This window comes from Amblyomma americanum, chromosome 1, assembly GCF_052857255.1.
Source record: "Amblyomma americanum isolate KBUSLIRL-KWMA chromosome 1, ASM5285725v1, whole genome shotgun sequence".
NCBI lineage: Eukaryota > Metazoa > Arthropoda > Arachnida > Ixodida > Ixodidae > Amblyomma > Amblyomma americanum.
The window spans coordinates 53,515,672-53,536,279 of NC_135497.1; the positions used below are offsets into that span (position 1 = coordinate 53,515,672).

Genomic DNA, 20,608 nt, shown 5'->3' on the forward strand with positions numbered 1-20,608 from the left:
TTAGGTTGTATTCGTTTGTTTTTAGTTGTTTGTGGCATCCGTAGGGTTGTATGACGTTTTATCTGATTTTAGATTTCTGATTATGCTTTTGCTTCGCTTGCTTGGGCCCTTTTAGGCTCGCTCGTTGTGGCTGTTAAAGGGTTCTTGACACCGCCCTTTGGCCACGATGTTGTTTGGCACGTGTGTTTTCCTTGGTTTTTTGCTGGTTAAAGTGCTTTTTGGTATGTTCACTTCATTAAGTTTCATGCCCTTTTTCATTTTTTGGTGGTTTTCTTTCTTTCTGGTTCATACATGTGTTGGCCGCCCCTTGATGACTGTGGATTAGGTTGTAATCTTTGGCCCCCTGACTGTCACATGGCTTTTTGGCTTGTATTGTGCTGGGTGTTCCTCGACAATAAAGAGTTGTTAGTCAGCGCCTGTCCTGTCGTCAATGTTTTTCTTCTCGTGTTCCCATCTGTTTCCGCGCTGGTCATTTCAAATCATGTCCAACCAACTCGCCCAAACGGCAATTTTGATTTAGCAAAGCAGCTGCTCAGTCCCAGTGGACATCCTAGGGACGTTGAGGACGTGAGGAAGTTCCAGTGCCAAATGAGGTCAAACGTTCATGCTCTTTCAAAGTTCATGATCCTGTTTGTCTGGCACAATTGAATTTATCGTGCCAACCCTTGAATGTTTTTTTCCCCCAAATAATGTATGTTGCCATTGAGAGCAGAAATGTACAACATAATTTTACTCAAAGACTACATTAAGTGGTTTGAGATAGAAACTTTCATGATTTTAATTTTTTCTATTTTATTTTGTATTCCAGGTGCCCGGCAAGATTTCCTTAGGTATGAGCGAGTACATCCCAAAGTTTTTGTCATGGGCGAAGACGTCGGGACGTCTTGAGCCTAAAAAATACTGTAAGTGTTTGAAGCATTTTTTTTAATGGTTATTTGTGTATTAACAGCTGCAGCTGTTAGCTAGCTTCTTTGTAGCAAGTGTGCTGTTCATATCACAAACTTGTTCTAATTGCATGAAAGTCTGTATGCTATTTAATTTAGGCTGTGAGTAGATGAGGAAGGAAGGAAGGTAGTGAATATGATTTAATTGATTAATGGTAAGGTTCAATTACTCTTTTCAGACTCATCAAGATGTTCTGCAAGTTTCATTCAAGGCATTTGGTCAGCCTTACACTCTAGACTTGCGAATGAAGAAAGACTTGTTGCCATTAAATTATTTTGAAAAGCACCATGAAAACAGTAGTCACGTCATAGATCATCCTATGAAGAGGGTAAGTTGCTTCATTGTAGCACTTATATATAGGTTCTTGTGTTATTTGTTTGGGTTGTTATGCTATTCTTTTTTCCACATAGACCAACAAGCACTGCTATTATCACGGCACAGTTCGAGGACAGAAAAACTCTTGGGTTGCTGTTAGCACATGCAATGGACTAAGGTGAGCAGGGTTCTTTTCTTTCCACAGGGTCGTAGTGAGTACATTTGGCATTGCAAGTTGTTTACTGTTGCCTCTGAGTGGCAGTTTTATGAGGTTTAGTCTCAAGCTGCGACACATATATAGTAAATCTTTCAGGCTCTGGTGAGACAAGATAAGAGCAGTTCGATTCCAGTTTTAGGGCGCTTACTTAGTTTGTAAATCTGTATTATGGCAACTTTGGAGATCATAGCTTTATTTCAGTAGTGTAATTCATCATGCAGGTTAATGTTGTCATGTCTTGTTCAACCTGCATGGACTAAAATAGAAGAGTTTTCCTGCCGATAAATTTTCTGATGTAAATTTTCCCCACAGCTAGGCAGGGCACGGTGAAATGATTTCTTGGAATTTGTTATTACTTGATGCTGCACTGCTTATTTATTTTTAACCTCATGGAAAGAGAAGTTGGCAGTGTCATGTACCAAACCTTGTGACCCTCCTCAGTGATCTTATGGTAAGCATGCTGTGAGCACAAAAAGTTGCGTCACAGATGCTGGAGTACAAGTGAAAGGGCATTAGTTTCACTTGGAAAGCTTGCAGCTTGCAAAGCATAGACAAGTTTAGGTTATTTAGCAATACATAGACAAAGTTTCTTATGTAGGTAATAAGTTATTCAAACCAGTGCTTTTAGACGTTAACAGGTTCACATTAAAGTTGCCTGGTAGGAAACACTGTGCCACAGTAGCACTGGCAGTAATTGCTAGCTACTCTGAACATACATCTTCTATGCTGTGTCATTAATTGCCCTTGCTCATTTTCAGTGGGCTTACCTACTTTCCCTTTTATGCTTGAGATGGTGCAGATATTTTAATAGTCCAAAAATAAGCAAGTGAGGGAATGCCATCAATGCTGAATATGTAGAACCTGGATTTTTTAACTGGCCTCTAACGTTGAATATTTCATGCAACATCTTGCTGCCATGGAATCATATTACTTTTTTTTCGTATTAAAGTGCAGGACATCATATTGACCAGCTTCTAGTATCAGTGTAATTGATATTGTCTGTGCAGTGCTCACTTTTCTTGGTTGAAACATGAACGCAATTGGCTTTTTTATTTCTCCTTTTTCCCTACAGTGGAGTTGTGTTTGATGGAACGGAGATTCATTATATTCACCCTGACCTTCCTGAGCATTTGTTTTTTAAGGCATCTGATATGAAAGCGAAGACCTGGAGATGTGGTATGTATTGCTACCATGCCAGTTCTAGACTGTTCTTAAGCTTACTGATTGAGGCTATATAATTTATAGAAATGCGTGACAGTACATATAAACTTTGTGCGCAAAAACTGCATGGGCCCAAAAGCATCATTTCCAGCTGTTTATTGGAATCTTGGTTGACTCTATTTTTATTACCTGGCCAGGATTCAATGACTCACAGGACCTATGGGGCAATGCTCACAAGCGGGGAAGGTTTTTTTTTTTTTCAGCTGTCTTTTGCAAGGTCTTTTGCCTTGTTTGAGTTGCTGACTAAAATGTTTTTTTTTCCAATCTAATTTAGGCTAAGAGGTCTGTTGTGATTCAACCCCCTTACAAATGTAATGCAAGATCTCGCTATGTAGAGCTTTTAATTGTCAACGATAACAAAGAGGCAAGTTGTCTTCTTTCAGTTTGCTGTGCTGGCCTTCACTTTTTTTTTACATTACAGCACGGTGTATATTTATTTTGGGCTTATTATTTACTTACAGTTCATAAAGATGAAGCGGAATAAAGAAGCTGTTTTTGAGAGAAGCAAGGAAATAGCTAACATAGTCAATGCGGTGAGTTTGAAGGCTTCATTTGCCAGTCTGTGTTGCTAGGCTAAACTTGCATGCAACTAAAAGCAGGGCCATCTCATTTCCTTGGTGGAGGGAGCAGGGAATGGGGGCAGTGCACACGTGGGCTGCTATGTGGCAAAGTGAAATTTGTATTCTTTAATAGCTGCATCTCCCTTCATTGATATTACTCACCAGTTATTATTATTGGCATCTTTTTTTTACATGGTTTAATATCTTGCTTTCATTGCAGCTCTATGCCCCATTGAATATATTTATTGCATTGGTTGGAGTTATTGTTTGGACAGAGCATGATGAGATTGTCATGTCATCGGATGGCGATGCTACATTAACCAAGTTTTTACAATATCGACGAGAGCGGCTTGCTCGAGAGCACCCAAATGACAATGCTCAGCTAATAACGTGAGTAATATGTCATACTGCATTTGATCTTTTCAGTTTGTTCTGTGCATTGGTATCTTGCCACTCATACAATCAACTAATATTGTTTTTTCATTACCTTATTAATTGCCAGTGTTCATGAGTGTGGTGTCTAGGCATTGAAATGGCAAGTCCAAGATCTTTTTGGATATTTTGAGTTGATTCTGAGATTATATTTCTCAAAGCCCCCACTCTTTTTTACAATGAATACATTTTAAAATTAAGATGAAGGTGAGGGGAGGTGGGCTGAGCGTGGCAGTGGGTAGGTGGGCAGCCCCCTTGCTAGATGGGTGGGGTGGGGAGGCGGCTGGAGGGTGGCACTTCTGGCTGCCAGCCGGCTTTTGCATGCATTGCAGTTGGGCATTATCAGCAAAACCCTGGAGCATTTGTTGAATGGCTTAACTAGCGAGTGCAATTAAGGACCTTTTTTATGAAACATCTGAAATTCCTGAAACAACCACGTTCTCTTTTTCTTTTTGAACTGGACTCCCATAGCTAGGTCATGCTTGTGATACGGTAAACAGGTGGTAGCTTGTGGGGCTACTGTCACTGATTTCACACTGCGGGAAATTTCAAAATGGATATAAACAGGTACAATACACCCTACAGCTGCTTAATACGATATAAATGGTCAGGATAGTGGAGAGAAAACGCAGTAAAAGCTTCATTAAGATCCATGTACCTGTTAGAACACCCTGGAGTTGGCCTGTAAGGTTATAAACACTCAATGAAGCTCATAAAACAGGTGGTATAAAAAGCCTTCTCTCAAATGCACTTTGAATCTATTTTTCAGTCATTTTATTTTCCCTCTCCATCCCACTTGTAGCTGCCCATGCCACTTAGGTTGATGCATGCCTAGATGTACAGGTTAACCTTGTTCTGATGAAACTGCAAACAAAGCAAAATTTTTATCATTATAGCTGCTGTTCTTCGTACATGTGGGTAGAGGACTTGGTACAAGAAAAGTGCAATCAGCTCTGTGCGAGAGACACTTGAACAGGAACAGCACGGTTATCTTTAAACACACCAGTGTGAAACTCATTCCTGGCAGAAGTGCATGTGGCCTTGACATGCCCTCTTGTAGACGTTAAGAATAAATTTGGAATGGCTCTTTGTATAGTATTTCTGCAAGCTATCTACAACCAGTCATTTTCTGCATGACGGAATGAACACTTGCTTGACGTATGATTCAGATACTCAAAAATTCTTTTTGTAAAAACTGCACACAGTCAGAAAATGCTTATGTCTGACCGGGGTAGAGTCAGGCTTCATACTCATTTTGTTGTTACCTTTAAATGCTCGCATAAACAGTATCTACAAAGTTGGTTATAATAATGACCTATGAGCCATAATTTATTTATAACTATGGGTTGGACTTTTCAGTACAAACAAAAAAAAACAATAAAAGTATGCCGAATTCACTTTCTTAAATTCGCTTTTAGCCAAAAAAGTTGTATTTTTGGCTTTCAAGGCATAGCTAGCTGGCTGCTGACTGCGAGGTACACTCACTTGAAGTTAAAAAATGAACTAAGTAGGGAAGCCAGGGGCATGATGCAATGTTATTGTAGGATAAACAGTGCAGTTGTGTAATTTGAGGCACTGTTCCGTTAGCTTACACGTCTCTGCAGACCGGGAAGCATCATCTCCTCGACGTCTTCTAGATAAGCACTGTTTCTTCACTCTCATCACCTGCTTAGAGCAGATGGTCGGTTAATTGGGCTAATCAAATGCATGTAGGACATTGACACAAAACTGCGAATGGGCATCACAAAAAAGTATGTTTTGGCTACCACGACGATTGGGTAGCAGTTCCATCGTTGCCATCAACACACAGATCACGGAATGTGTCGCCCTAGCGCTCAATGCAGCGTGACAACCCAATGATAACATGCCAGCCTAGTTCTTAGAAGTAAACTTCCACTTTCATTTTTATCTGCTGGCCATCTCATTTAGCTTGTTACAATTTTTATGAGGGTAGGAATTTTTTCTTCACGCATAGCTCCAAGTACTACTGTTTACACCTTAATTACTGGTAAATAAACTGTTCAGGATGACAAAAATACCAAGATAGACTTTAAATGACTTTTGACCACATAGAATTGCTACATTAAGTCACCAAGAAAAGTCAGTATTTCAGTCTTCGAAAATAATATTCGTCGAAAAAACCAAATGCAGCATCCTGAAATAAAAACCAAAGTCAGCCGAATTTTCAAGAAATAAAAACCGAAAAGCCCAACCCCTAGTTATACCTGGGTAGCACAATGACTTCGTGGCGAGCATTCCGATGCTTTTCTGCTTATTGTGCCATACTGTTTCAATAATAATAATTTTTAAAGTGTGTATTATTAGAGTAAGGATGCTTAAAGAGATGTAAAAACCTGCAGATGGCACCTTACATCTTTGTCTCTCTATCTGAATTGCTTATTTGCTCATATTATTATTCCTTTCTTTTTTTACTTTCAGAGACATTGTACTAGACAGCAGTGTTGTTGGAAAGGCACTCAAGGGACCCATCTGCACGTATGAATACTCTGGCGGTGTTAACAAGGTAAATCTTCCTAACTTATGTTTAGTGCGAGAGCACTAACTCAGTCGGTAGCGAAAAAGGCGTCAGTGTCACGATAAAGCCTGATAAGCAACAGGTGCGCAGTGGGATTGGTGGAGGCGGAGAGGGTTGCATGACGCAGTGGTGCACGCTTGGACGAGGAGAGGAGGGTTACGTGTGTTGCTCGGCACAGCAGCTGCTGTATGAAGTGGATTACTCCCACGCTTGCTTCACACATGCTTTGCGCTCGTTTCACGTGCGCTTTGTGCCGCTGTTAAACAGGTGTAGATGTAGTGGGCATCATGATTACATGGTGTAATTAAAAACACGAGTAAAACGCAGCCCTACAACATGAAATTATATTACTCAAGAGAATGCAAGGTGGACAGGAGTGCAACAAAAAGAGGGCAGCGACCGTCTGATGCTGCTAGGAGAGAACACTGAAAACTGACTTGTTCAGCCAAGGTCACTGCACACGTTCGGAGTGTACAGAGATGATAGGGAGCAGTGGCTCTGTGTAATCTTGCACTGTGTCACCACTGGCGATTGATGTTGATACATAGGCCTCTGGGCTAGTGAAGGAGCCTGATGAAAGGCAGGAGCAAGCATAATACAGAGGGCTGTTCAAGGTTTTAGCAGTGGTAGGGGTCGTAGAGTGTAACAAAGTGGCAGCAGTGGAGGTGGGAGCAATGGCGTGGTTGGTTGGAAAACAAGTGTGGCTTCTCTTCAACAGCTCCACCAAACATGGTTACGACTGATAGGAAAACATGTATACCTAACTAGTCTTTCAGATGCGGGTTCAATCCCGGCCGCGGCGGTTGAATTTCGGTGGAGGTGAAGTTCTAGAGACCCGTATGCTGTGCGTTGTCAGTGCATATTAAAGAACCCCAGGTGGTCGAAATTTCCGGAGCCCTGCACTACAGCGTCTTTCATAGCCTGAGTCGCTTCGGGATGTTAAACCCCCCATAAACCTTAAACCATTTTTCAGAACAAGTCCAAGATGTTTTCTGTTTGTCAAATTACTTTACCGATCACAAAACAGTGTTTGTATTGTTCATACCTGAGCACTGTCAACCCCATTTGGACATGGAAAAAAGACCGTGGAGATGCGAGGTCTTCAGACATTGTACTTGTTATAAGATGTCAAAATAACACATTTACCAAAACTTCTCAACAGAGTTCTTCATAGCCAGGCAGGGCTTCACAAGGGTGTAAAAGGGCTATCACACATATAGTGCATTTACAGACAGGGTTAAATCGTCAACAATTTTTGTTTTGAGCCAGCTTCAACATAGCATAGTAGAAAGACAAGGCACAGTACACAGCTTGTGTCCCTTTTCATGTTTATGCTGAGTTTTCACGACAGTGACATATCAACTAGCAAAGTTCAGTAATGGATTTAAGTCCTACAGTGACACCGCTGAGAAATTTTCGGTAGAACAGTGGGTTAGCTAATTAATTTCTTCATATGTTTTTTCAGCATACCTGCAGGGTTTATTTCGTGCCTTGCAGTTTACTTTTCAAACGACTTATAATAACAGTGTGCTAGCTTGCAGTAATAGTCATAAGCCAAAGTGAAGTTGTTTGTAATGGCAGAGTATTTCTCATGCCATTGTCAGAAGTGGCATACCAATCTCCGGTCATTGTCATTCATTGTCCGAATTTAATGAAGAAATGTTAGTAGCCTTTTTTTTAATATCTTGGGCAAAATGCTTGTGTCACATAGAGATGTAAGATTGAGTATAGGCATCTTCACCGTACACATGCCTAATTGTTTGCAATGTTTTGGTTGCTGGTTTGCCTATACTATGGGAAAAAAATATGTTTGTTTGGAACTTTACCTTTAATATGGTGCACTTTGCCCTGGCTCTTTGCCAAAAACAGCCCTTTTCCTTATGCTAGTCTCTTGTGTGCAACCAATTTATCCGTCTGTCTAGAATATAGGAGCCACTACTTATACGTGAAATACATTTGAACATATTGTACATTTGTGCATTTTACTGTGGTCGTAGACATTAAGAAGACTCATCACTTATAGGTTTGCTTAGATGATAAGCATTGCAGACAAGTTCAGGCTGTGATTGGGTAACTGAGCTAAGGTGAGTAGCATGGCAGTTGCGCACTTGGCAAGTCTACTGCAGTTTTAGAGCATAGCTCTTAAGCACCCATTCGTGGTTTGAGCCATGTTGCTGCCGTCGGTGTAACTGATCCAAACCGTAAATGAATAAATGAACAAAAATAAACATTACCGCGAATGGGATTCGAACCTGCGGTGCCGCGAACAGAACAGCTTCGCAGGCCACTGCACGAGAACACTAGGCTGTCGCCGCAGCCGATCACGCCTCGGGTTAAACTGCAACACACTCTCGCACTGTGCATTGCACATCATCGTCTTCTGCTAATACTGCTATCGAACTAATATATGCACATTCTCGTGTGCTGTGCATTGCACATAGCAGTCTCCATCAACTAATACTACTATTGAACTGATAGCATCGCCAGACATGCCGATGCCTCAGCAAAGCAAAACAATGAGCCTACAGAGCCTGAGACACTGACAGAGCTGCACTCAAATTTCCCATTAGAGAGAATCCTAATAGTCTTTAGAATATTTAGTGTGCAAACTTCAGATTGGTGCTGCTCATTCTCATGCTTGTGAATGAAATGGAAGAGGGGCCTCGATAATTTTGTTGAGGAACTGTATTCTTACTTCATTTATTTATCACAATACCCACAGTGCCTGTGGGCATTACAGCGGGGGGGAAGAAAACAAAAACCATTAAATAATGCGGGCCGCTGCGGTTGCGGTGGCTGAGTGGTTATGGTGGTGTGTGCGCGCACACACACGCGCACACGTGCACGCACACATGCGCACATGCACACTCGCACACGCGCACACACACAAAATATGCTGCTTTACTTTAGTAGGTCTACTGATTTAGCAAATACCTCACTTGAGAGAATCGTAGCGACATTGGATGGAAGCTTGTTCCATTCACCTATATTTTTGGGAAAATATGACATTTTAAATGCTTAAGATTTACATGGTATTTCTCTGATCTTATTTGCATGGTCCAGCCGTAGTGAAGTGTAATCAGGCTTGTAAAAATACCTGTGTGGGTCTATACTTGTGAGAGAGTGAAATGTTATGTAAAAGTTTGTCTAAATATTCGCTATGTTTCTGAAGTGGTTCCCAAACAAGGCTTTCTTTCGCTCTCGAAACACTGAAATTCCTGGTATGATTTGAAAAAACAAAACATAGTTATGATTTGAATTCATTTTAAACTGTCTACGTCACGTGCCAACCACGGATCCCACACAGCACAAGTGTAATCCAGAACAAGTTGCACATTTGATTTGTACAATGATACCTTTGCCTGAACTGGTAACTTCCTTGCATTTCTGTGCAAGAAACCTAGAACTTGGCGTGCTTTACTTGTGATATGATCGATGTGTGGGCGCCAAGACAGAACAGGGGTGAAATACGCTCTGAGATGTTTGTGCTTTTGACCTGATAGTATCTTGAGTTTATAGTGTAACAAAAGTCATGACCTGTTCCTTTCCTCGAAAAGCACATATGAACTTTTTTTTTTATGTTTATAAGCATGTACCACTTGGTGCACCACTGAGTTACTTTGTTGAGGTCATTTTGTTAAACAATGCAGTTTTGGGTAATGTGAATAATTCTGTACAGCACACAATCGCCAGCAAATAACCTAATTTGTGATGAATTATCAGTGAAGATGTAATTTATGTAGATGAGGAACAAAAGCGGTCCTATATTTGATCCTTGAGGCACACCTGAGGACACATCAACTTGACGGGATGTTTTGCCGTTAAGCGCCACTCTTTGTCTTCTTAAATTTAGGTATTCCTTGATCCAGTTCACAAATGTATTGTTTACATTATACTTTTCTAATTTTTCTACCAACAGAGAGTGAGGGACGACATCGAACGCCTTCTTAAAATCTAGAAACAAACAGTCAATAGAGGTACCCTTATCCAAAGAAGTCCATGCTGTTGGAGATTAAATAGAGAGTGCGCATTCATATGGCTCATAATATTAGTAAAGAGTATGTGCTCAAGTAACTTACATGCAACGCTGGTGAGATAGGCTGGTAATTTAAAACACTACTTCGCAGTCCACCCTTATGTACAGGGACAACATTGGCAAGTTTCCAGTCATCTGGTAAGGAAATTTCTTGTAAAGAATACGTGAAGATAACGCACAGATATTTGCATACTTTACATGGGCATAAAGAAAGCAGAGCAGGTGATAAACCATCAGGGCCGGTTGCTTTAGACGCGTTCAGTGTTTTGAGAGCGACTTCTATACCTCGCTGGTCATTTTTGATATCGCTCATGGGCTCACTAACCACTGCAGCGGATTGCACCACAGTGTTATGCGCATTAATGAGAGCAGTGTACACAGAACTGAAAAATGAGATAAAACTCTGCTTTTTCAACGTCATTATGGATGGCAGAACCGTCGCTGACAAGGGCCGGTACTGATAATACGTCTTTACTGTTCATTTTAAAGAATTGCTACAGTTCTTTTGGTCTTTTCTGTATACACAGATGGAATGTGTCAAATAATTTATCTTTAGCTGTTTTTAATGCAGTTTTCATAGTCAGTCTTTTGCTTGAGTTTACCTTTAAGCTTCAATGAGAGGTTTTTCTTATAAGCAGCGTAAACGTGCGCACTCTATCTGGCCTTGCGTTTAGCGTCTCGCGAACACCACAGCTTGCTTTTGCTCCGCCACGCAGTCATAACCCATGACGGTACATATCTTTCACGTATCTCGAGCATCTTGGCTTTAAAAATTTTTCACAACTTTTCCGTATTCACAAATTCGGCCAGTGTCTCAAATACATCGAAGTAGGAATCCAAAGCTAAGGACATATCATTTGTAGGTGCTCTGTGATAGCTATAAACATGCCGCATACCACTGTTGAGCGCCTTCACGTACTGCAGATTCATATCTCACAATTCAGCTCGGTGGTCACTTATGCCAGGTAGCACTATTGTAGACCGCGCCAACTGAGGCATGTTAGCGAAAAGCAAATCTAAAACATTAGTTGCTCTTGTAGGCCCTAAAACTAGTTGTGTTAGATCGAAAAGGTGACAGACAGTAAACATTTCTTTGGTAGACTGGCTGCAAGCACTAGAACTGGGGTCAGCCAATGACCAATTGGTTTCTGATGATTGAACTCTCCGCCTGTAAATAGATAATCGGTGCTCACTGCTTCTGTAACATTGGTAAGCTCATCTAGACTATTAACCTTACTTCCTGGCGGGCGATAAAACGAACATACCGACAGTGACCTGCTGTTCTTCAATCTAATCTCAATTTACAGCATTTCACTTTGACTGCCTTCAATTTCGATCTTTCGGCAGCACATTGCCGCACTTACTAAAATAAAAATGCCTACGCAGAAACAATTGTGATCCCTACGGTAGTAAAGCCCTTGGGAAATACTTCGTCATCCGTGACGTCAATATCGAGCCAGGATTCAGATCCAAGAACGACGCTGGTCTAGACATATCAATGAGGCTAAAAAATTCATCGCTTTTGTTTCGAATACTTCTGCTATTCACAACAAGGAAAGAAAGAACTGACTCGTCCGTTTTCAGTCCCTGTCAATCTGCTTGCACAACTTGGTCTAGGGATTCATCATAGATGTACTTCACTTTATTTACAATATCAATGAGGCTAAAAAATTCATCGCTTTTGTTTCGAATACTTCTGCTATTCACAACAAGGAAAGAAAGAACTGACTCGTCCGTTTTCAGTCCCTGTCAATGTGCTTGCACAACTGTGTCTAGGGATTCATCATAGATGTACTTCACTTTATTTATGTAAAGAGTAGTAAACTTAAGATTTACTTTGTCAGTCTTCACTTGATTGCCTTTAGCGTAATCCCACAGTCGTTTCTGCTTTTCCTCACATTTTCCGAAAAGTCCACTGAAATGCCAATATCTGTGCCTTTTAATTTCTTTGATAACACTGCCTGCTTGTCCTTGAAAGCGAGGAACTTGACTATTATTGGCCGCTTTTTACTGGAACTAAATCTTCCAAGACGATGTGCTATTTCAACTGGAAACTTTTCACATAGTAGCTTCCACTGACAAATTTCTCAGATGGGTTCTTCAGCCTTTTCATACGTTTTGTGCTAATCGTCATCTTTCACACAATAAAAAAAATTAAATTGCACCGCGTACATTGGTTTTCAAGGTCGTCAGCCTTATCAGTAAGGAACAGTAGCTGGACCTGCTGTACTTCGCAAATCTCTCTGCATTCTTTGACCACGCTGTGCAAATCTTGAAGTTTTGAGAGTGACGTTTCTAACTTAGTCATACGTTCATTCAGGTTAGACATAGCAGCCTTAATTTTGGCTTGGTGTTTTCCAGTAGCCTCCAACATTTTTGTCATTTCCTTTTGACCTTTTAAACGTTGCTTAAGAACAGTATTGTCAAGGCCCGGATTCACCTCGACGTCACCACATACAAGTAACAGCAAAAAATAAAATGCGAAACAATGTAATAAATTGAACCGATAACGCCTACGAAACACAGGTTGACTGCCACATGCATGAGCTCTTACACTCACAAGAAGAGCTGGGGGTGACACTGGCAGAGTAAGAATAGAATGAGTAGCACGTATTACATTCTGACTAACCTGCATAAATATTGAAAATATTTGAATATGTAACTCCTTTACACAGCCTCATTTGTCTGTTTTTTTTTCGTACATTACCTTCTTAGGAGTGTGAAGTGAATTTAGTTCATGACTGTATAGTACAGAATGAGCTGTGCACAGAATTATCTCTGAAACATGGCCAAAAGTTCTTTTATTTCATTAAGAAAATACATAGAGAACATCAATGGCAAATGTCGCTCATGTAGTCTGCTTGTTTAATGGATTAAATAATTCATGCATGTTATTTGGTTATGATGGTTGTGTGCACTGATTGAGTTGAGTGCTACAGCACTGACTTAAATAAAAAAAACGAAGCAGCATGTGAGAAAAGTACTTATTTTCTTTCTTTTGGGTTCTGTATTTTCATGACAGAAAGAATAGACCCTTGCTTTACATGCCACAGTGGTGATGTGGTTACTACGGATTGCTTGTTGATCATCAGTGAGGAGGGAAAAACATAGAAAGAACCAATTGTCCAAAACAAATTAAGCTTTGTGCCATAGACTGTAAGGGTAATTGATATTGTGACTACACCGAGTGGAATTTTAGGCAACACAGTACCAAGAATGATCGAACACACATTCAAGCATCTGTATTCTATTTTTCATCGCTCATTCACATATTATTTAAATGTGGTTGTGTTCTGTAGCAGTATAGAAAATTGATTGCCTTAACTCTTTGCCTGTTTTTTTTTTTTCTGTTACTTCCTTTTTCAGGACCATCATGAAGTGGTTGGCGTTGTCGCCACTACTGTGGCACATGAATTGGGCCACAACTTTGGCATGGAGCATGATGACAAGGACACTAAGTGCCACTGCCCCGAAAAGAGGTGTATCATGGCGTCATCAACAAGGTTGGCTTCCATTTGTTGACTGTTTTGCCTCTTACTACTGCTTGTTGAAAGAAGCTTTAATCGCTGGATTATGTTGGTGGGTAATTTACTTATTAATGACTTTTGGTTTAATTTCAAAGCCTACAAAGGGTGCATTCAGGCCGAGTTTGCTCAGTAGCTCACAATATTATAGCCAGTTTCGTGAACAGCTGCTCGCATTTTATTCATGCCTCACATCTGCAATAAGCTCTGGAGTCGGCAAGACTTGCAGCGCTTCAAAGTTCTGAAGAAAAAAGTATGATGTATGATGTGCTTGCAGAGCTCGACATTGATAGCTAAAAGTATACCTGGCTCTTAGGTATGTCCCGACAGAAAATAAGTAGCCGATTACAGTTACAATTACTACATCAGAAATGTAACTGATTACATTGATCAATTACAGCCATAATAAAAGGATTCTGGTGCCAAGACATACAACACACATGAAAGAAGACAATACGGATGCTGTCCCAGAAAAGTAACTGAACAATTACAGAAAAGTAATCGATTTCAGTTGCAATTTTTCCTTCCAACTTTTATTGTCATAACACAAATTTACTCAGACTACAATGAATTAGTTTTTGCTTGATATTTTCCTACATGTTGTTATTTATCAAGAGTAAATGTTTTTCAAAGTTGTCGTCGCTTATTTTTTTTTTCATATTTCCTCTTGAAGCTGACTGAACGCTTTTCCAGTGTATGCACTGGAGGGAAGAGAGGTGTAACAACATATGGAACACCTTGCACTGTACTTTTTTACACTTTATTCAAGTGTAAAAAAACATGGGGTCTTTCAGCATTTCAGTCTAAATATCAAAACATTACTTGTGGTACACCACCGAGGTCCATTTTGGGGCCTCTGGAAGGCATTGCAGTGCTCGGAGGTTTTGATGTATGCAGGTGACACTGCACTGGTATTTAATGGCAACTCACTTCTCGTAATAGAAATGCTATAAATAATGAACTACAATGAATTTTGACATGGCTTCTCTTAACACTTAGCTAAAAAACAAAGTATGTGGTTTTCTGCTCAAAACGAAGGTTTATTGATGTAAGTGTTATTTCTGTGTCTGCTGATAATAATGTTATTTAGAGTGTGTTCTCTTTTAAATATTTAGGAGTTATATTTGATTGCCGCTAACTTTGGAAGGAACAAGTGCTCAGTGCCTGTAAAAAGGTTGCATACTCTGGCAAAGGCATGCCACCGCTTTTCATGCACCATGCTTTGGTCATTTTACTTTTCATAGTGTCATAGCCATCTCGGTTACAGCAGTGAATCATGGGGAGTAACATACGAAACATATTTATTGCCATTGCTGAGACTAAAAATGCTCTTTGCTAAGCATAGGTCATGCTCTCTCTGAAAGTTCTAGGAATGTCATGTTTGAAGCTCATCATGTAATGTCGTTGAATGCTTTACACGATTAAAAACATCTCTCATTGTTAACAATACCATTAATATGAACTACCTCCTGCCTCTTCGTGCATTCTGTATGCCTGTTCGCAATACGAGGAAAGCCAGCAATTAATCTATCTGTTGCATTGTGTATGTAGAAAGACTAATAGAATTTTGTGGAACAAAATTTTGGAGCTCGTTACCGATTGAAATAAAAGACTCATACTGAAAAACAGCGCACACAAAACAGAGACGAAGAAAAGAAGTGACAACACGAGTGCTCGTGTTTTCGTTCCTTTTCTTCGTCTCTGCTTTATGCGCGCTGTTTTTCAGTATGAGTACAAACCAACTCACCCAGTCTTCTACTTTGAAATAAAAGAGGCTAGGAATTGTAAACTTGCCTGTAAGCAACACTTCCTTGAAATACAAGCATGGTTGCAACTTTGATTTGATACTCATTGTATTTGTAATGGCTGACCCTATGTGCGGTTGCTTTATGTTTGTATTGGACCTCTGACAAGCCAACAGGCTATCGGTCCAAATATCTGTGTAAAAATTTTCCTTGTTGTCACTGAATAATACCTTCTTGAATCGTAAAAAAAAACAATATGGAGGGAAAACAATCATTGTGCTTTTTCAACGGAAAATTTTTTACTTGACTGCCCCTTCCCCTGCCCCCATCCCTTTTGTTAATCTTCCCTTGTGCTGACTGTTCATGAAGGCAAAAAATAAGCCTATGGCATTGTGTTTGTAGGAATGCAGACACACCAAATAAGGTGCACAGTCTGCTATTTTAATATTCACTTCTGCATGGAGCGTATTATCAACATTCATTAGAGGCAGTGGTGCGCATTTTCATGATGTGTGGGGAACATCATTTGATAACCATTTTGCCCCCGGCAGCAACCCACCTAGTCCAAGCCAGTGGTCGTCATGCTCTAAGCAGTACCTGCAGTCATCATTTGAGCAGGGCATGGACTTCTGCCTCTGGAACCTCCCTGAGGACATCATGGGTCCCGTCTGTGGCAATGGCTTCCTTGAAGAGGGTGAACAGTGCGACTGCGGGCCCATGGAGGTGCGCTTCTTACAAGTTGTTGGCTATCTAGGCTTGCAAAGGTGTAGTTCTGCTAGTTGATCGCATGCTGAATTCTCAGAATTATTGTGAAGGTAGGTTTCTTCATATAATTACCGTATTGTGCCGCATATAAGTCAGATTGCTCTAAGCAATAAATAGCATAGCAATGCAATCGTAAGGCTAGCAGTCAGTCAGGTGGCAATCAAAGGCGATAAAAGAGTTACATGCAGCTCCGTTGGCCAACAGCAAACTGAAATGACCTAACTGCCTAGCAGTACTGTAGTTTCAGATTCTAGCAGGAAGCACAGTTCAAAGCCTCCACTGCACTCTGGAGATTACCAGAAGTTTGCCCTCACACTCTTTTCCGCTCATTTGTGAATGCTACTGCCAGCTTGGGCGAGCCAGGTAAATGGCGCGCAATTTAAATTTTTTTAGCTGGGCCGATTTGCATACAAATGAACAATTTCTTTGACACATGGAACTCCGTGCTTCCTGCTGGGACTAGGCTCTGGCATGGAGCATATACTACCTGTGCCTCTGTTGAAACTACATTAGATCCTGCAGTAGATTGTCTCTGCATATAGGTCAACTCTCCAGTTTTGGATGGCTGCTTTCATAAAAAAGGTCGACTTATATGCGGCATTATTAGTATTAAATTTTGATTGTAAAAATGAGTAACTATAGCCAATGTGAAAAGCTCTGCTGGGGCCTCTTACAGTCGCCGCGGTGGCTCAGTGGCTACAGTGCTCGGCTGCTGGCCCGAAAGACGCGGGTTCGAACTCGGCCAACGTTTGTAGATAAGGACAGTTGTAAAACTTGCTCCAGGGATGCAGCCCCATTCTGTAGCCGCTTTATTCTCGGAGACTCAAGCTCCATGTCAAGGGTTGTGACAATACTGGGTTACTTTTCTTGTTTTTCTCTTCACCACCGCGATGCCCATTGGCTGTGCTTGGTCACGTGGTCAGTTTGCTGCATAACTGGTCAAAGCTGGCTCGCACCTTGCATCGTCTACGCCAGGTGGAGCTTCTTGAAGCCCTACGTAGCTAGTGTTGTTCATTGCTTGGATTTCGTCTATGTATTGCGAAATTCACGTGCGCTCTACGCCAGGGGTACGAGAGGGCAGGATGCTCGGGGTTGATCTTTGGGGTGAAGATCTCGGCCGAAACGAAAAGCCCTTCTTTCCGTGGTTCCACACGGAAAAATCGAAGAACACAACATACCGCTTGCTCCCTTGTAGTTTGGCATGATAAAATTCTTCACTTGGCTATTATGTGGCTGCGCAAAGTAGTTTGCAGGACCCCTTCATCAGCTGAGTGTATGCCACATCTCTGCTGACTGTTGATGCTTACCTTCCTCCTTATCTTACTGGCAATGTGAAGTGCAACAACTCTTGCATGTTGCTTAGAACACCTCTAAAACTGTGGCTGAAGTCTCAGTAAGAGTACTAACTTCCGCCTTGCTCACCTTGCAGCACCGACTGCAGGTGAAAGGCACCATATTAGGAGATTTTCCCTTGGCTTCTTTTAACAGTTGTGTTAAGGAATAAAACACTGACTGATTGACATTTTTGGAAGCAGTTGAAATACCTACTGAATTTCGCAGCCTCGGCCTGGGTGCAAACTCCCATTTACTTCATAAAATTACCTCGTTAAATATGAAATTTGATGTTTACAAGCTGCCACAACCAGATTCTAGGAGGCTAAAGAAACTAACTTGCCCCGGCATGCATGCAGATATGGTTAAAGAAGCCTGAACAATGAGCTTTTAAGCTTCCATGACTGAACACTGCATTCCCCCAATATATCGGCTCCCTGAAAATTTGTCCAGCTAAGAAGTCGCGATGAGACGAGCAACGCGTCTTTAACGTGCCCGGCTAATGTTATGGTTTTAAATGTTACTAAACCATCTTGTTTCGTTAATACAAAAGAGATCAAGGCAAAAACTATGCTTGTATTTCTTAAATACATTTTTGTACGCACGCGAGCCGCTATCTGCTGACGCTCCTCAAGCTGGGAGTAGCAGATGTCACACCCATCCTAAAGCAACCGCAGCGCCACCGCCCAGGCGACGATTGCGTGGTTCCGCTCTGCTCCCTGGCGCACCAACAGTGTTCTCCCCCAACTGCCCCTATCTAAAAACGTTGATCTTGGCTGCGGCGGTCACATTTCGATGGAGGCAAAATACTGGACGCCCGTATGCTGCGCGATGTCGGTGCATGTTAAAGAACCCCAGGTGGTAGAAATTATCTGGAGCCCTCCACTACAGTGTGAATTTTCCGGTGGAATTATGTGCACCCAGAAAGCAACTTTTGAGCAAGAATTCAAGGAAATGCAGGACACGAGCATTGGGAAATGTATAGACTGCACATTCAGGTTATGAGGGACTCTAGCAAGTGGAATCCTTCTCCACAGTTTCTTGAAAAGCTGCTTACAGCAGGTAGCCCCCAGGAAGCTGCTCACGTCTTCTGTGCTTAGTAAATTCTGTCCGTGTTGTTTGGCTGCTGTTTTATGGGCAACGTACATGTATACTGCAGTGGAGGCAGTGGGCACTGAACATGGGATAATTATTAGTTATAAAAGAGTTCATTGTTTTTATGTCTTTAATGAAATAAATTAGTACAAATTCACAGATTAAATACAGTAAGATTCCTCTTCTACTTTGTGTTTGCAAAAAAATTGAATGTATATTTTTTAATATCTTTCAACTGATGCTGCTTTATAAGATATGCATTACAATGAACAATTTGCACAAAATAAATTCTAAACAAGTGTGTAAAAGGTTTCAGGGATTCATATAACCATATTCTTTCAGTTTAAGCTGATTTTAGTTGCAGTATCTTTGCTCAGCTGCATAGTGGTGGTAGGTTTCATCTTTCATTACTATATAATATGAATGCATGTCATTTGGTTTAACTTAATTTAAAATTGCAAATATTTATATCATCCTCATGCATTCTGAGCCCTCAGCTGAAATAGACTTAAAGCCACTACTGCATGATTTTAATAAGGCTATGGCAGCAAGGAATTTACATTGAAAATTGAAAAGAATGTCACATCCTTTTCACTTTTGGCTTTCAGTTTTGCAAAACTCCATGCTGTGATGCAGCAACCTGCAAGTTCAAACCACACGCTGCGTGTGCTATCGGTGCCTGCTGTGATGTTTCTACCTGTCAGGTAATTTTTAGCACAAGCTGTTTTTGGGGTGTTGTCTGCTAATCACATTGTCCACACAAAACCTCTACAATGACTGGAACGGTGGCACCTGCTGAGTCAATTTATAAAACCCCTGTGTGGTAGCTGTCCATTAGCGCAACCTTGCATTTATGGGCAGAAAGAGAACTCCAACAGCATAAGCATTTTTCCTGTTGTGCATCTCGTTTACAGAGCTGATATGAATTTCTCTATCTGAAATTTTTGTTGCGCAAATGTGTGTTGAGTGAACATGTAAATAAGCTGCACTGGTAAGAGGCCTGGCCACGTGATTGTGGCAAGCAGGCCAGACAAGCTCTGTCCGCAGATGTGACGGGGTCATGTTTGATAGTGAACATCCTCTGTGCTGGTAGAGTACTGTGGTCTGTCATTGTAATGTAAAGCAGCTTATGATGTGCCCGTGTTTGCATGCAGAGTAGGTAACAAAATAAAGCTTGCAGCAATGGTAACTCAAAATTATGAAAATTTCAGGTGGTGTCACGTGCATAACAATACTGCATTGTTACATGCAATGTCAGCTGAGGCTGAAGCCTGTATCATTGTTAACATTGCGGTAAATTTTTATTGATCACTAACGTTCTCAAAAAGTTTCATCGTTAAGTTTCTCTTCTGAAAATTTGAGATTTTGGATATATCTTAGTTCATTTAAGGGTGACATGAATACTGTACATTTAAGGTAAGCCACCTACTACTCGTTTATAATTGCTTTGTTTTTTCTGCTCATGTGCACAGATTATTTTTTTTTGTACAATAGCCAACTGATTTTTCAGACTCCAATAATTCGCACCTATGGGATATTTCGGACCTTGCTGAGGAACCGTCACACACCTCTTAGGAATGTGTACATTTTTACGACCAATATTTCGGACTGTGTGAGGGGGGGGGTGCATTCAGAGGCACGAGCAGCCTGTGGATTACCTCTCTCGGTCTTTGCAAGCCTCGTTGCCCACGGAAACGGGCTGTTCTTCCTTTGCGCGGCATATGCATTCACTTGTGGCATGATCTGCGGCCGCTTCGCACTGTCGGGTATCGTGACATAGAGTGACTATCCGTGACACGAGGTGCTGCGGACATGATGAAAACATGAATGTGGCTCAGTTGAAGTGTAATATTGTCGCTTGCAAGTAGAACATGGGAAACGGTGA

The 20,608-nt window shown here is 41.1% G+C and overlaps 1 protein-coding gene across 1 annotated transcript in view; it reads left to right on the plus strand.

Annotated features, from left to right (window-relative positions):
* Positions 1 to 1,123: 1,123 nt before the first annotated feature.
* The window catches only part of LOC144112828 (zinc metalloproteinase-disintegrin-like protein F1), a 55,697-nt gene continuing 36,212 nt past the window's right edge, over positions 1,124 to 20,608 (plus strand). The window contains exons 1-11 of the mRNA XM_077645640.1: positions 1,124 to 1,273; positions 1,356 to 1,438; positions 2,550 to 2,653; positions 2,836 to 2,884; positions 2,981 to 3,062; positions 3,160 to 3,231; positions 3,479 to 3,648; positions 6,130 to 6,214; positions 13,629 to 13,765; positions 16,083 to 16,254; positions 19,332 to 19,427. Of these exons, the coding sequence (XP_077501766.1) occupies positions 1,190 to 1,273; positions 1,356 to 1,438; positions 2,550 to 2,653; positions 2,836 to 2,884; positions 2,981 to 3,062; positions 3,160 to 3,231; positions 3,479 to 3,648; positions 6,130 to 6,214; positions 13,629 to 13,765; positions 16,083 to 16,254; positions 19,332 to 19,427 (1,134 nt within the window). The 5' untranslated portion in view covers positions 1,124 to 1,189. The remainder of the gene's footprint in view (positions 1,274 to 1,355; positions 1,439 to 2,549; positions 2,654 to 2,835; positions 2,885 to 2,980; positions 3,063 to 3,159; positions 3,232 to 3,478; positions 3,649 to 6,129; positions 6,215 to 13,628; positions 13,766 to 16,082; positions 16,255 to 19,331; positions 19,428 to 20,608) is intronic.